The sequence below is a fragment of the Aulostomus chinensis genome, chromosome 9, assembly GCF_037954235.1.
Source record: "Aulostomus chinensis isolate RoL2024-O1b breed Wild chromosome 9, RoL_Achi_v1.0, whole genome shotgun sequence".
Classification (NCBI taxonomy): domain Eukaryota; kingdom Metazoa; phylum Chordata; class Actinopteri; order Syngnathiformes; family Aulostomidae; genus Aulostomus; species Aulostomus chinensis.
In genome coordinates, this window is record NC_141328.1 from 1,647,501 (window position 1) to 1,664,378 (window position 16,878).

A 16,878-nucleotide genomic window follows, 5' to 3' on the forward strand; every position below is an offset into this window, starting at 1 on the left:
TTGATTTCATACCTCCCGAAAGGGTTTACGGTGTAAGAACTACACATCCCACCGGCCACTGTGAGATCAGTAGTTCAGGTTTCAAAGTCACGAAGCTCTGTGACCAACTGGTGCCACTTCTTCTCATCAGAAGGTGAAATCATGTCTCTGCAGCAGGTACAACGTAAAATGGCCGACAGTCACGATTCCACGGTAACAGTGTCCTTCACCAATCAGACACCTCGATCACACACACACACACACACACACACACACACACACACACACACACACACACACACACACACACAGTTGATACCTTGAATGTGAGGCTGCTACAGGAGCAGAAACCATCGACCCGCTCGTCCCCACATGGTTACGACATCATCGCCTCTATGAATACTGACTTCTGGAACTGCACTGTTCAGCTCTACACGGGCAACACGTCCATCAACGGACATGTTGTTAAATAATAGTACCTTAAACAGCGAGGCAAGAACTTTGGCGATGGGAGGAAACACTAAATCAAGTCCAAAAGTCTAAGACCAGGAACACAAGCGAGGAACATGAGAGACGATAATCCCGCACATGAGAGGAGAACAACCAGCTAGTAATCACTAACTAGTCACAAGTGAACACGTGCAGGTGGGACAGGCGAGCAGAAGGGGGGGCGTGAAATCAAAGTGACAGCAGCAGAACTTGAAAAGTCCAGACAGGAAGTGCTACAGGAACAGTTTCACTCAAACGAAATAGAGAATAAACTTCCATCATTTCAGCTCCGTGGGGACATCAAAGCTCTCCAGTGCCGATCCTCCAAGGCCCCCCTGGAGCCTCTCTCTCGCCTGGCTGGTATTCCGGCAGCGTAGCTGAGGCGGAGCATCTCATTTGCAAACTGCGAGATGTGCTACTCTTTTCTGAGAGGTGGACATAAGATACGTGGAAGCAGGAGAATGTAGCTTGTTAGCTCTGATAGTCTGAGCAGTTGAACTTGTAGCTCAACGGTTCTCCTTCTTAACGGCTCATCATCTCATAATGGAGGCAATACAGAACGTGAAAGAGTGTGTGTGCAGTAGGTTGGTGTGCTGCCAGCAGCATCGACACACACACTTGAGACGAGGCCTCGCAGATTCACACTCCAGTTCCTGCTCTCGAAAACAGACCTGGTTCTCATCACAGCTGCTGCCACTGCCGTCTGCTAATCACCGGAATCCGCAATCGAGCAGTGAACGCATCGTGTAACCTGTGACTGTAGCTATAATGGCAGGGAGACGAGCTAGTACCAGCTAGTACCAGTTAGTATCAGCTAGTACCAGTTAGTATCAGCTAGTATCTGCTAATACCAGTTAGTACCAGCTAGTACCAGTTAGTATCAGCTAGTACCAGTTAGTATCAGCTAGTACCAGCTAGTATCAGCTAGTACCAGCTAGTATCAGCTAGTACCAGTTAGGACCAGCTAGTTCCAGCTAGTACCAGTGACTATCAGGTAGTACCAGGTAATACCAGTTAGTATCAAGTAGTCCTAGCTAGTACCAGTTAGTACCAGCTAATACCAGTTAGTATCAGCTAGTACCAGTTAGTACCAGCTAATACCAGTTAGTATCAGCTAGTACCAGTTAGTATCAGCTAATACCAGTTAGTATCAGCTAGTACCAGTTAGTATCAGCTAGTCCCAGTTAGTATCAGCTAGTACCAGTTAGTATCAGCTCGTCCCAGTTAGTATCAGCTAGTCCCAGTTAGTATCAGCTAGTCCCAGTTAGTATCAGCTAGTACCAGTTAGTATCAGCTAGTCCCAGTTAGTACCAGCTAATACCAGTTAGTATCAGCTAGTCCCAGTTAGTATCAGCTAGTACCAGTTAGTATCAGCTAGTACCAGTTAGTATCAGCTAGTCCCAGTTAGTACCAGCTAGTACCAGTTAGTATCAGCTAGTACCAGTTAGTATCAGCTAGTACCAGTTAGTATCAGCTAGTCCCAGTTAGTACCAGCTAATACCAGTTAGTATCAGCTAGTCCCAGTTAGTATCAGCTAGTACCAGTTAGTATCAGCTAGTACCAGTTAGTATCAGCTAGTCCCAGTTAGTACCAGCTAGTACCAGTTAGTATCAGCTAGTACCAGTTAGTATCAGCTAGTACCAGCTAGTATCAGCTAGTACCAGCTAGCATCAGCTAATACCAGTTAGTACCAGCTAGTATCAGCTAGTACCAGCTAATACCAGCTAGTTCCTGCTAGTATCAGCTAGTACCAGTTAGGACCAGCTAGTTCCAGCTAGTACCAGTGACTATCAGGTAGTACCAGGTAATACCAGTTAGTATCAAGTAGTCCTAGCTAGTACCAGTTAGTACCAGCTAATACCAGTTAGTATCAGCTAGTACCAGTTAGTACCAGCTAATACCAGTTAGTATCAGCTAGTACCAGTTAGTATCAGCTAGTCCCAGTTAGTATCAGCTAGTACCAGTTAGTATCAGCTAGTCCCAGTTAGTATCAGCTAGTACCAGTTAGTATCCATTACTGGACATGTCGCTGATGTCAGGAGACAAAGACAAAGTTTGAGGTTGGCGGTGAAGCCGACTCAGCCAGCTGGTTGGTCAGGAGCGTTTATGGATCAGATCTCGTTACATTAATTACAGTTATTTATTCTTGTAACTGCAGGAGTCCCCCTGCTACCAAGCTCCTGACACTCACGCAAAGATACAATCGTCCCTGGAGCGAAAGCCTCTGCTGCTCTGGGATGCAACATTTTGCTCCTCTTCATGGTGATGAGGAGCAAAGGCGCTGTGGCGCTGTCACTCTTCTCTCTGTGGGAGGAGGCGAGCCTTTGAGCAGCTGTGTGAAAGCAGAAGGAGCCTCCCGGGTCTGGGAGGTCGCCTCGCTGCTGTAGATGTGATACCTGACGGCCGCTGAGTGCTGCCTCTCATTCCGTCATCCGTTCTGTGAGAGTCGCCCGTGGCAACAGAGGAGAAGCTGAGGACGAGGGCTCCGGTTCATGTGGAGGATGGAGCCCAGCGTGAAGCCTGCAGCTGCCATCTGCTCCCTCCTTTCTGCTTCCTCGACAGGAGTCCTGTTTGAGAGAAGCTGGTCTGCTCACCCGCCGTGTTAACATGACACAGGCAGCGTGTCGCCACGATGAGCTGCTGCAGGAACATCAGCGAGCAAACAGTGTGACTCCATTGTGCACGGCGCTGTTTATCTATGCAGGCCAGGGGAGAGTGGAGGCAGCCGAGGATTCAAATGCAGGACGAGATGAAGCACAGCAACATAAACACTTGACTTTCTCTTAGCATTCAAATCCTGCAGTGGTGTTTGCTGCTGCAAGTGGATTCTTAACAAGGGCACGGGAACCCTTCGTCATCCACCTGCTCTTCCTCACCGGGAGTTTATGTCAGGAAAAGAAAGCGAGTGATCTCAAAGGATCCAGCAGAAAGAACCCTAGCCCTCGGAAGAGTTCGCCCCAGCTCTTCAAACCAAAGTCATTTGAGAAGATTTGATTCTCTGACTCGTCAACACAGCTGCACCTCTTCCTCTTCAAAAGCAGAATTCTTAATGAGAGCTGTCAAGTCAAGTGGCTTTTGATGTTGCATCAGACAAAAAAAGTGAATTTATGAGAAGCTTTAACATCAATAATTTCATCAAGCATTAATATATTAATTACACCACAACGTAGTGATGCTGCTGAATCACTGATGAAGCTCCAAACTGGTCTACAACTTTGTCTAGTTGATGAGAACGTAGAGGCGTGGCTAACAAAGCCTACAGATCGCTAAGTGCTCAGGTGTGACCCAGGCTGTGACATCACCCCGACGCTTGGCGACCTCCGACCAACGAGCACTCGGAGAGCTCCCACTTCCACTCGTCTGTGTTCTAAAGAGACAAAGGTGGAACCTGATAATGGTTGGGTTCTGCTTGAAGGAGCAGAGTAATGCTACCTCCAGGAGGTGGCGCTAGAGAACACACACTTCCTGTTTGTGATGCAGCTGTAGATCAGGTGACCACAACACCGAGTCATGTGATGTTTGTTCCATCACTTATTTCCTGTAACCACCGGGTGGCGCTACTACTTCAACTCACCTTGTAGACATTTTCATCAAAGATCGGATCATGTGACTCCAGTTACTGCAGCTTCTTGTTCTATGGTCTAGATATCAAACAAGGCCGCCTCTTCGCCATGGTAACCACTCAGTCTCCGCAGTGACTCATCACCAAGTTCTGGAGGAGGTTCTGACCAGATCAGAGTGGAGATGATCCACCCACGAAGAGGCCATCAGAGCATGAGAGCACGTGTCCATGACTCGTCTGCTCCAAAACCTGATGGCTGCCTCCCTCGGATGAGACCACACCCTCCCTCACGATTGGCGCAAGTCACCATAGACGTGACAGAGAAACAAACGGCGTCGGCCTCGTTCCGTCCAGGTGGAGGTGAACATGTGTGCTGCTGGCGAGCTCCAACCCGCCGCTGATCACTCTCCCTCATCAAACACGGACGCTGCCATGTAAACGCGTCCCGTCTCCCGCGTCCCTCCAGTCCCAGTCCACGCTGACGGACCACGGAGGAAATGATCCGAGGACTTAGTGACCTCGATGGTCGTGCTGCTTTGATCTGTCGCCTCTGAAGCCTCTGTGGTCGGCTCCCTGGTACCAGAACAACCAGCCGGTTCTAGCTTATCGCTCACAGGTACGGACGGTGAGGCGGACGCGTTTGTTGTCGCCTGCTGATGTTGTGTGATTCCAGTAATGAGAGGAAAGCTTCGTCATCTGGAAAACAGCTGTGTTAGCAGGAGAGTATGCTTGATCGGCCGGTCCACGTCCCGACCGTTTTGGATCACTCGGTTCTGTCAGGGCCTGACAGCAGTCCTGCTGCCCAGGCAGCTGCTTTATGTTCGTTTCCCCAACAATTCAATCGGCTGATTAATTGCTCCCATCAGAGTAAAGGGCCGGGACGCCGCACGAGGCCCGCAGGAAATTATCCAGCCACATTAACATTCCCTCGGCCCGACCGGCGGCCGGATGTTCACGTCGTCGGTCTTTTTATTTCCTCTCAAGGCTCCAGAAACTACGGAGCCCCAGAGAGGCCAAAGACAGACCCGGATTTATTTGATTTCATTATCCATGTATTTTGAGTTGCAACAGAGAATGATTGTAGTTCTTTATTTTTGGAATGGCCATAGAAACCTTTACTCTCCTTTTTTATTTAGAAAGTGGGGCCATTGACAAAAGTATTTTATTTTATTTGAATCTTTTGAGGTGGCAATTGAGATTTTTTTTATGTAAAGAAGACAAAATACGCATTCATCAAGGCTGCAGCACAGACATCATCCCTCTCGCTAGTCATTCGCTTCTTTTTCAAGTCAGTTGCCACAAGTTAACGAAATCGAAGGAGCAAATTATATTCAGAATGAACAGAATGGAGGGATTGAGTTCTCTATCGGGGTCTCTACAAAGAAAATATCAATGAATTCTCTCCAGACCACTCGCTACATGATCACGCCAGTACACGCGTGTGCTTGGTCTTTGAAGTGTGTGTTTTACATATCAGCACATCTGAAACATGCAGGTTCACACCGGAGTAATTCAGAGTTGCTGGATTCATCTGGAGAGTTTCTCCCTCCAGGACTCAAGAAGGAAGCTCAAGTGAGGTTGGGTTTTTATTCATCATATTTTTTTGAAAATAAATATTCAAATAGCTTCATCTCATAATCATCACAATGCATCTTTCCAGAGGAGCACAGATACGATCCACAGCAAATCAGCGACAATTCATATCCAAAACACTCGGTGTGAAACCGTGAGGGTCCGTTGGAGTTTTTGCGAGGGCTGAAGTGGAAAAATAGCATTAGCAAAACTGGGCTAAGAGGAGCACAGAGCTACAACACCGCTGCTGTTGTGTCACTGAAGCAAACCATCCCACTGCAAAACGCCTTTCACGGATTACACGCCGCTGTTGTGCATGTCGCTGGTCGCACATTTATCACAGTGTTCATTTTAGAAGCCGGAGGATGAAAGATGACACCCGCAAAAAGACAAAAGCTCAGCATGAAAGGTTACTGCTGACATGTCATGCATAAATGATAAGGACGGGAACAAATGGCAGCAATAAACACGGCGGCTGGATGGCTTGCTTCCTAGATTAGAGCCTTCCTCATTAGTCAGCTGTGATCGTCGTTAGGAAAACAGTAACAAACTTCCGTCTGGGAACTACTTCGACGAGGATTGTCACGTTAGAAAAATTACACAAATTTCCAAAGAGCCTCCTTTAAAAAAATACTACAAGTCAGTCCTAAAAATGTCCCTGCTGGCAAACACTGCGTGAATTATACTCACAAAAATACTACACAGAGGACTGGTCCTGGACCAGCTCCGGGACACGCCGTCCTCCCTCATCGTTGTGCTATGGTTAGTCTGCGCATCACCAGCTCTCTTTGTAAACATGTACACTTTCACGAGCTGCTACCGCCGATCTGGCATGCCAGCGTCCGAGCCATCTGGCCGGAACAGAGATCGCTCCCACAGAACGACGGTCTGGCTCTCGCCCGCTACAGTGGGAGAAGTTTCTGGTAAACATTTCATGGACGGGGAAGGAGGGAGCCTGAGTGGGGCACCGGTGAAGGGCAGCGACAGGAATGTGTGTGTGTGGTGCTGCGTTCTGTGGGCGGCGTGCGAGTCACACCAGAGAGGTTATAAAGGTGAAGGTGTTGTTGTTGCTGTCACTGATGAAGTTGATCTGGCACTGCTCCAGCCTGGCAATATCCCCGAGGTCCAACTCCGACAACAACTGAGTTGGGTCTGTGTTTGTGGTTAGAATCTGTTTCCCCTGGCGCTCCTCCACATCCCGAGGTTCCTCCGCCACCCCCTTCTTTTCGTTGTTGTCCTCCTCCTCCTCCTCTTCCTCTGTGATGGAGCAGAGGCGGGTGGCGCTGCCAGGGTTGTCGGCAGGCGGTCTGTAGTGGCACTGCCCGTTCAGCAGCCTCCTCAGCGGCATCAGCGGCACCGCTTCCTCCCCCAGCAGCTGCTGCTGGCAGTGCCGGAAGTCACTCTGACGCTTAAGCCGTTTGAACTCGCTGAAGGCGGAGGTGGCGTTCTGGTAGAGGCTGTGGGAGATGGCCTGGGCCTTCTCCGATTTGCTCACCAGGACGGCGTGACATCGAAGCACCACCGCCATGTTCTTAACCTGGTGCCTGTAGATCCAGGCCAGGATCTTGGGCCGGCACGGGTCAGGGGTGCAGTAGGTGATTCTGTTCAGGGAGTAGAGATGGACGGGTTTCTTCTTGCCAGACTTGTCAGCGCTCATGCGGATGCCTTGCGGTCCCACTGTTAACCTCATCTTGACACTCTGCTCCCCGTAGTTGCTCCTCGCCCAGATTTTGGCCACTGCCTCCTGGGTGCAGCCGTCTCCCTTGGCCGTGATGGTGACCACACTCCCCAGGTAGCGCACGTTGTAAACAGGCTCCTCCTTGTTCAGTTCCACCTTTTGGCGTTTGGTGTGAAAGATGCTGCCCACCCAGTCGAAGGGGCAGTCGGGCAGTAAGTCGGGACAGGAGCGCAGCAGAGAGGAGAGGATGGAGTGGTAGGTCAGCCCCGTCCCCAGGCTCTTGCCTTTAGTCTTGGCTTCATCCTCCACCAGAACAAACTTGTTCCTTTTCCAGGGCAGCATGGCGCAGGAGGAGTAGGAGCGATCAGCCCCGGAGCCACGGCTCGGCTCGGCTCAGAGAGGACGAGAGGAAACAGAGAAGCTGCCTTACGGAGCTCAGAGGAGAGACTGAGAGCTGCGAGCCTCAGCCAGTCTGTTTGCCGCTCGCTCGCTCCTCCCCCCTCTCCTCCCCCCTCTCCTCCTCCTCTGCTGTCTGCATCATGCAGCGCTGATCAGTGCAGGAGGCTTCACCCAGCGTTCAGGGACCCTCTAACTCCTCCCTGCCTCCTTGTTTTGCTTCCTAATGGCTCCATAATATTTATCCGGCCGGCTCCGCACTGATGAATCACTGTATTTATTATTTCTTGTAACGCTGCGGAGGAGGATCCATCACCCCGGCGCTCTCGCTCTCTCTGGGGGGGTGATGACTTGTTCATGCTGGGAAAGTCCAATGAATGTAATATAAACTACTGCTAAGTGACGGTGATGTCCAGAGAATCGTCTCGTTACAATCCTGTTACTCATTAATCTGATGCTGTGTAAACGCACCTGTTCAGGTATTCCTGAGGTGGCGTGTTCATAATCATGGGACAGGTGTGAGGTCACAGCAACCTCTGACCTCCAACGTCTTCACACGTCACCCTTGAGTCGAGGGTGCTACGACTACGACTACTGCGAGTGATACTGTGACTTACGGTGATTGAGGGATTCTAAATGAGTGTTCATCAATGGCTGATATTTGGACGGCAGGTCAGCTGATGACCGATACGTGACGCCGACAGCACGCCGTTTTGCTCTGTTTGCCTTTGATAAAAAGCATCAATTTCATGGTAAAAATGAGATGCAAAATTGCTGAACTGACAAAAGCAAACAAGAGCAACAACACTGGTGAATGATTCCATTCCGTCATGCGCTCTGATGTACCTGCTCATCCTGGCCTGGCGCGTTTCAGATGGACTTTAAATCAATCACTGAAGTACATAAATTCACATTGTTTATGTTTCTAATCAGTGGTCGAAGGCTTCAGGCTTTCTCACAATGCCAATAATCAGCCTGATTAATCAGTCAGTTGATTAATTCGTCTACCAGAAATCATAATTGTACATCATTATTCTAAATTTGATTGAAAACTCATAAAATGATAATGATGTGATTTTCATGGGAATCCATATCTCATGGAAATGTGTTCCTGAGCCTGTACGGGACGGCGTGAGACGTGAGGCGGGACGACGTGAGACGTGAGGCGGGACGACGTGAGATGTGAAGCGGGACGACGTGAGGCGGGACGACGTGAGGCGTGAGACGTGAGACGTGAGGCGGGACGACGTGAGACGGGACGGCATTAGACGTGAGGCGGGACGGCGTGAGACGTGAGGCGGGACGACGTGAGATGTGAAGCGGGACGACGTGAGACGGGACGTGAGACGGGACAACGTGAGACCTGAGGTGGGACGACGTGAGACGGGACAATGTGAGACCTGAAGCAGGACAACGTGAGACCTGAGGTGGGACAACGTGAGGTGGGACAACGTGAGACCTGAGGCGGGACAACGTGAGACCTGAGGCGGGACAACGTGAGGTGGGACGACGTGAGGCAGGAAGACGTGAGGACGTAGCGCCACGATATCAATCTGAAATAGTATTTTTGTCTCGTCACTATTTTTTGACTGCTCCTTCCAGGGATTTGAAAACAGCAGAAGGTCATTTTGAGCGTCTGTGATTAATTAAATGTGCGGCCTGAGTTTGCCTGAGTCCAGGTCTGGTCTGGACTGGTGAGAACGTGGTGTCAACTGCTCAATGACCGAAGTACCGGTGGGCCGCGGAGGCGCAGGAGCCCAACATTTTACCCTCCAACAGCTCGCAGGCCGACTGCCACGCTGGGGGAGGTTTGTTGGAGACACAAACAGCAGAATTTCGATCAAAGACATAAACTCTTGAAATATGAATGATCAAAGTGATGAGGGATCGGCTCCAAAGCTTCCATTTGAGTGACATTATTAAACAGTTCAAGAGTCACAGAGACATGCATTATGCATCTGAATCAGGACTTCCAGTACATTAAAAAATAATCCTGCACAGTCAATTATTCTCCCTCCTTTGAAATGGAGGCAAATCTCCGACTTCTAGTTATCGCGTTCGTCTGTTTGAAGGAAATGTGAGTGCCTTCTCGTGGTTTTTCCACTCAAGGAACTGCCTTGGTGTCCTGTCTTACCTCCCACAGGTGGTCAGACAGATCCGTCTCAACAGGGACCAGCCGGCCTCAGAACGGCTCCGGGTCCAGAGCTACATGTCACATTCAGCTCCATCACTGATAGTTCAGCTTTATTTAAATCAAGACTCTTACGCCTGTGACAGAGACGACCAGCAAGCGGATGAGACGTGACCACAGCGGCGCGTTGGTAAAGCGACTGAGTGGACCAGCGCGTCGGCCCAGGCTGAAGCAGCCGGACCAGCGAGCAAGGACCAACGCTCCTGTTGCCAGCTGCAACCACCATACTAGAACAGTCCAGTGCTCAGATGCATGACCTCATCCCACCGTGCTCAGCTGTACTGAGCTAGCATGCTAATACACAAGATGGAGACATTGGCAAAGTCCATTCATGCTAAACATTTTAGCATGTAGCTCAAGGCTTGATCAGTGCAGAGCCACAGTGCTGCTGAGTTCATATTTAATCAGAACCATGGTCTCGCCAGACCTGAACCTCTGACTGCCTGAGGACCAAACATGAGAAGCAAAATCAGTGCTCTGCTGATAAAAGTGGGTTTTTCCAGATGACGAGGACACCAGTGAGGAACATTCTGAACGTTCCCTGTCAGGAGGAACACAGCAGAGCAGCTTCCTGTATCTCTCCGTTGTGTCATTCTAACAAGGGTCTTTCACTGGAGAGTTTCGTTCCACTAAATCCAAGTGTCATCGGAGCGGCTGAGGCTGTGGACGCACACTGGACTGTCATGGAGTGGATGGAGTTCTCTGCTGAGATATTGACTCCACTGAAATGGAAGTTACTGTGGCAACACTGGAAAATGTCTATTTTCCTCTGTGTGTGAGAGAGAGAGAGCGAGAGAGGAGTGTGAACAGAATAATAAACTGAACGTCTTTTGAGGCTCCATCTCATATGTAGATGTGATTTATTCTAATGATTAAAATGAGAGAGCAAATCTGAGAGTAGAACTGTTTTGCAATTCTTCCCTGAAACTCTCCTGATGTCCTCACTTCAGTTTGAGCTGCGTGTGGAGGCTCAGGACGCTCACTGCAAGGCTGGAGCCACATGAAGGATAGTTTGTAAAAGCTGGAAGAGGCTTTACCTGTTTTGGAACGTTCTGGGCAGCAGCCGTGAACCGACGCGTTACTAACAGGGACGTTTAAAGCCTCGTTTCAACCTACGGCGGCTCTGAGAATGAATGTGGCTCAACCTGAGGTTCAGACATTCCCAGGTTTCAGATGTTCTGATAAAACAGAGACTGAACGCTGAGCTAGCAAAAGCAAACAGGCTAGCATGCCTTCCAGGTCCTGGTCGTGTCTCTCGAGTGTTTCATGCGTGCATTCAACGACTGGACAGTCAAGGACACTCAAAATTATCACTAGCAGGGTGCCCGTTAGCTTGCTAGCTGGCAAGTGCCTTTCCATCTGGACAGAAATGGAGCTCCTTCAGTAAAACAGAGTCTGGTTGGTAAAACCACCTGTCCATCGCCCTGCGTTTGCCATGGAACTTGTGTATCTGAGCTGCATCCTCACGTCTTCTTTGTATCCATTCGATTTTATCGGGTGAACGCAGGTCATATTTGAGTCGTTACGATGAGAACTTGGCGGCTGGCGAACCTTAAACATCCACCGAGTCACAGATGTTCCTTTACAGTCGAAGTGGAAGTGTCTTTGTGCCAGATTGTGTCGCGTGACGGATGCTAATTAGCCAGTTTGGCCACTACATGGCTTCACAGTGCACCCAGGTCTCTAAATACATCCGTGGCTACAAGCCCTCTGAAGTGAGTTACAGACTCTGATCCTGAGTCAGTGAAGGGAGCACAACGTGGTCTGATGAGGTGGCGCCTCCATGAGCCTGTAATGACAGTGATTGAAACAGCGACGGGCCCTTGAATCACCTCTGGGACAGGAGGCAGCTCACCTCCAACCACACAAGATGAAACCCTTAAAACGTGTTGAACCCAACAACTCTTGAGTCTTTCTTTGGTCTGTGGAGAGGTGGACGTGTGCGTTGTTCCTGCTTTGTGTAAGAGGGTTGTTCAGTGAGTTCCTGGTCCAGTCTCTTTATCTGTGCGGTTGAAATTTACTGGTTTGTTTGTTTGGGCGTGTGTCTATGATGAAAGCAGCATCAAATCAGTCTGCACACAGACGTGTGGCGCTCTCTAAATCATCTGCCTGGGGTGACGGTGGACGTGACACCAGACGTTCCCTGTGTCTTGTGTTTATTCACTCATTTTAATCACAGGTGTTCAATGCCAAAGGCACGTTAGCGGGTTTATTTACCATGTTAGCATGCAACCATACGCTTACATTTTCTACTTATCATGAAAGACAAACAGTAACCAGAACAAACGCTTGAAGACTTTCAAAAGTTAAGTTCACAGTGACGCAGACTGGAGAGGTCGTGGAACCGTCACAGTGAGGGACCACGGACCTACGCAGCTGACCTGACTTTGAGTCATCAATCGTTGAAAGTTGAGATTCAAAACCACACGTCGACGTCACTCGGAGGGAAAGTCAGGATTTATCGGAGTCACCCATGCTTGTTTGTTTTCAGCAGTCGCTCAGCATCAAATGGAGCCATGCAATGCTAACTTCCAGGCTCGCCTGCAACAGTAAGTCTGTCTCTTTTTGATTGTTAGCGCAGCAACTGATTGTTTAATTTACTTGTAAAGAACTTATCAGGGGACTAATTAGTAGTTTGCAGAGAAGGGTAATTTCATATGGTGTTTTATTTTTATTATGCGGCATTTGAGGTTTTAATCGAAGCAAAGGTTCATAATTCAAATAAAACAATCAATTTTATGCCTCTCCTTTATGAATCCTGCATCTAAAAGAAACCAAACGGTGCCCTAAAACTGACGTGTGATGTCTGCATCGGTTACTCAGATATTCCGCTGTGGACAGACTTCTGAGCGCGGCAGGTTACTGTGGCGGAGGTCACCCCGCCGGGGCGCTGAATCCAGGTCTATGCAGTACCGAGCATGCTCACTGAATGCAACCCAAAAGAACCGGGCCGTTGACCTGGCAGCCACAGTGCATATTTAACCGTGATGACGCAATCGGTCCGTTACCAAACTGGATGATGTGACCTCATTAGCTGGAACGTTCGCATCCAGGAAGAAGAAGCTGCAGCAGGCAGAGAGCAGCCACTTTCATCTGGCATCAACTCTCACCTCCCAGATTCTCCTCTCTGCTCAGAGAACGTCTCTTTATGAGGACCGCGTACGTATTCCTCTCAAGCCAGAACAGCCTAATTGAATTGGGTTCTCTCTCCATCACGCTGCTCTTGCCCAGTGTGGTGTCATCAATGAGAGGGGCCCTGGCAGAGAGGGCCCCGGCGCCCAGATGGCTGATTGATGGCTCTACATGGGGACGCCGGCGAGGCAGTAAAGAACCAGAAATGACAGAAAGCTCCACTTTGCTCTTCCTCCACTTGGCCGCCGCTCTTGATAACACACCCACACGAACACTAACACACACCGAGATGCAGGAGTGAGACGTTTGAGGAGGAAGACTTTGTTTCTTAGCGCACTAAAGAAGGACTTATAAGCCTCAAAGGCTGGGCTGAATACAAAAGGCGGCTGATGTGAAGAGGAGAACGTTCCCTCCCTTAATGAGGAGCAGGATGCAGCCTCAGGAGACCCTCAGGTCAACTCCCGCTCATTTGCTGTGGGCTGAGACGCGGCTCCGGTAAATGACTTATGAGTGTGCATGTAAGGTCAAAGATAAAATAAGCCAATTAGCCATGAGAAGCTAGAAATGAGAGCAGATTAGTGCAGGTTAGATGGAATGATGCACCGCTTCAGGATCTGGATTACAAACTCCTGGAGGGAAAACTCTGTTCAACGTTTGAGATTGGTGCTGATTTGTATTCCCTCGGCGTTGGTGAAAATACTAATGCCACTCTCCCAAACCTGTCTGGTGAGGCAGAGACAAACCAAGTTTCTGGTGGTTTTGGTGGTGAACATCAGGTGTGGTTACCTGAATGAAGACTGTGTTTCTCATTGGCTCAACCTCCGAGCTGAAGGATCTCCATCAGCCAAGTGAAACGTACGTAGCTGATTAAATGGCCTGTTCTCTATCTGTGCATGAGGCCAGCAGTCCTGCTACCGTAGAAGACTCCATTCCGTGTGTTTCGATCAGCTTTGTGCAAGTCAACCACTGTATGGCACCGGGCGGTTGGCGGACGGCGCTGTGTGCCGTGTGGTCAGCTTCATTTAGGGACAAACCACAGCGCGAGGAGGCCCCCGGCAGACACCTGGTGGGTTTCCAGTGAGTTACAGAGAAGCAATGCAGGAGGGAAAAACATCTTTGAGAGAACGTGAGAGGCGAAATACAATTTGTGGGTGAAGTATCGTTTCAGTGCTCTGTCGTATCAGTCTGAGGAACTGTTGGTCAGCTTCTATGCCGAGGATATCGCTGGAAGCAGTTCTATCATATGAGAAGAGAGAAAGAACATCCTCCTCTTGTACAGACTTGATTTCTTTCTGCCTTTTCAGTTTTTCACCAAATGCCCAGGACGCATCCTTGACATTGAACTCTTGAAACTGTAAAAGGCTGAAAGAAGTTCAAAAGCCTCCCAGATGCTCAGCTAGTCAGAAGAGCACACGAGCTCAAAGTAAAAGGCTCGGAGGGGGAAATTACTGCCAAATTATTCCACTCAGAATCATTTACATGATCCACGGTGACATTTGAAAAGAAAAAAAAAGGACAAATGGCTGCAAACAATCCTTTGCTGTCAATGAATGGCATTTTAAAAGGTTTGTGATTTTAATGTCTGAGCGTTCCATGCGACCGCCGCGGGATGTTGCCCAGCTCGTGGCTACCGGTCGCAGAAAATTCCAGCTGTCATCAGCTTCCACATTGCCACATCATGTCTTGATGCTTGGATTGAAATTCTCCTCCCATAACGCTGCTGCCTCCGTCTGCCGCCACTGTTTATGTCTGTGTGAACTCCTCGTGAACGTGCGTGAGGCGGCGTCTGGAAGGAAGTCATTGTGTGACAGACATTAGCGAGACAGCGGAGGGTTCACCTGGGCAGAGGGAACTCAGAGCAGCAAGGTAGACGCTGCCCACGAAGGCTGACGCCCAACAAATGTCCCTTCTTCTGCTGGGGTTGAAAACGAGGTTGCACCTTTTTCTGTTAGCTGGTAGGCTCGCCACTCACGGGCCGGCCTGGCAGCTCCTCGTCCAACATGATTGATCTGGATTGGCTGATCGGATATGAATCATCTATTGATTTGCTTTTTCAGCTCATTTGTGGATAAACACATTGAATGCACTTCATGATTAAGAACAGTGGCGGCGCAGTGGAGCAGTGGTCCTCACCGTGGCCCCCATCAAGAAGGTTGTGGGTGGAGCCCCGGCTGCAGCACGGGGTCTTTCTGGGTGAGTCTCCATGTTCTCCCTGTTCCTGCTGGGTTCTCTCTGGTACTCCAGCTTCCTCCACAGTCCAAAGACATCAAGAGGGACCAGGTTAATCCAGACTCTAAATTGACCGTAGGCGTGGCTGGGAGAGCCAATGGTTGTCTGTCTCTATGTGTTGGCCCTGCCATGGACTGGTGACCTGTCCAGGGGGAAGGCTGCTGGGATAGGCTCCACCCCCACCACCCTGAACAGGAGGAGAGGGGGAACATGGAGGGATGATGGAGGGATGGATGGAGGGATGGATGGATGGATGAGGGATGGAGGGAATACAGTTTCTTTACATTTGCACTCACAGTCTATGGACATCTTGATCGGCTCTCTTTTTTAAAGTCATACTTCACCCATAAACTGTATTTTCCTTTTTCTAAATAAGGGCTGAAAAATCAATCAAACTGAATCAGAATTTTCACTTTCATTAAAAGTTAATTCTGAGTCCAAATGCCAGGTCAGATCAAATACTGTGGTGTTGCAGACATCTCCTGTATAAAAACATCTGTCTGATACAGATCTCCACAAAAATGACGTCATTATAATTAAAAGGCCTTTTCAATGAAATAAGAAGAATGGAGTAAAAATTAAGACTCCCTCTAACGTCCCAACATGAGTCAAGAATAACTGCTCCAAGAGTTTCTTCCCAGAATCGTGCAGCCCCACTTTCCAAGTCCTCACACACAGAGCCATGAACTCATGAATAACTTCTGTCCCTCCTACACTCCTTTTTAACTCCAGAATGCAGAACGAGCAGCAGTCACGTACATTTAGCTTGAAGCTCATGGAGGCTGACAGCTAACAACAGCTAAACTGTCCCAAAACCTCCTTTTAGAAACCCTCCAGGTCAGTCTGGGATCATCCAGGTTTTCTTAATCCAGCTGGATGATCAGTAACCCACAAACTCTTAAGATCAGCTGCAAACGACCCCGTGCAGTCCAGGATGGTGTTTCAGTGGACGGTGCGGAGGCGCGTCTGATAACTGGAGAGCTACAAGCCACCCATCCAGGGGAAGTGTTTGTGCTGCATGGAGCTGCCATCATCAGGGAGAGACCAGACAGCTCCGGTGGTGCATGAATTGTTCGACAAAAGATCATTTTCATGCAAAACAGTTTGCCCGACAGACTCGGCAGGCCTGAAGAAAGATGTTCTCCACATGAGAACGTGCCAAGAAGCACCAACCGAGAGGAGAACCGAGGTATGCAGAGGAACTTTGCTCTTCTCTGAGTTCAGAGTTTAAATCTAATGACTCCTCCTCCTCCTCCATCCTGGATTCTTACCCCTGTGTGTGTGTGTGTGTGTGTGTGAGTGTGTGTGTGTACGCTATAATGGGACCAACGTGAGCCTGAGGTCATAGTTCTGGTTACAGTCAGTAATACCAATGACAGAACCATCGTTGGTATGCAGCCTGGGTTGAACCACTAGCAGGCATGGAGGTCCCTGTGACCTCCAGCTGGTCTACGGGGGCCCCTCTCCCCTCTGCAGGTCCCAGCACCACACTCATGTCCTCTGCAGAGGCCCCAGATGGATTTGTGAGTGACACAGCAGACAAGTTCACTCTGGTCCCAAGTCGAGTGGAGTCAGGTTGGCCTTCTCCCTGATAGGAGACGTACGATCTCAATTTATCCTCTGCTGCATCTCTTCTTCCTAACCCGGCAA

The 16,878-nt window shown here is 49.4% G+C and overlaps 1 protein-coding gene and 1 long non-coding RNA gene across 2 annotated transcripts in view; both read right to left on the reverse strand.

The window, feature by feature from the left end:
• The window catches only part of LOC147255342 (uncharacterized), a 48,127-nt gene that overhangs the window by 30,212 nt on the left and 1,037 nt on the right, over positions 1 to 16,878 (reverse strand). The gene's annotated exons all lie outside the window — the stretch shown is intronic.
• On the reverse strand, positions 5,511 to 7,708 carry fam43b (family with sequence similarity 43 member B). Its single transcript, XM_086212512.1, has one exon. It carries the CDS (start codon positions 7,620 to 7,622, stop codon positions 6,633 to 6,635), a length of 990 nt encoding a protein of 329 aa, XP_086068638.1. The 5' UTR covers positions 7,623 to 7,708; the 3' UTR covers positions 5,511 to 6,632.

Excerpts from the sequence above, each read along its gene's own strand:
- fam43b (XM_086212512.1), bottom strand. The coding sequence starts at position 7,622 with ATGCTGCCCTGGAAAAGGAACAAGTTTGTTCTGGTGGAGGATGAAGCC.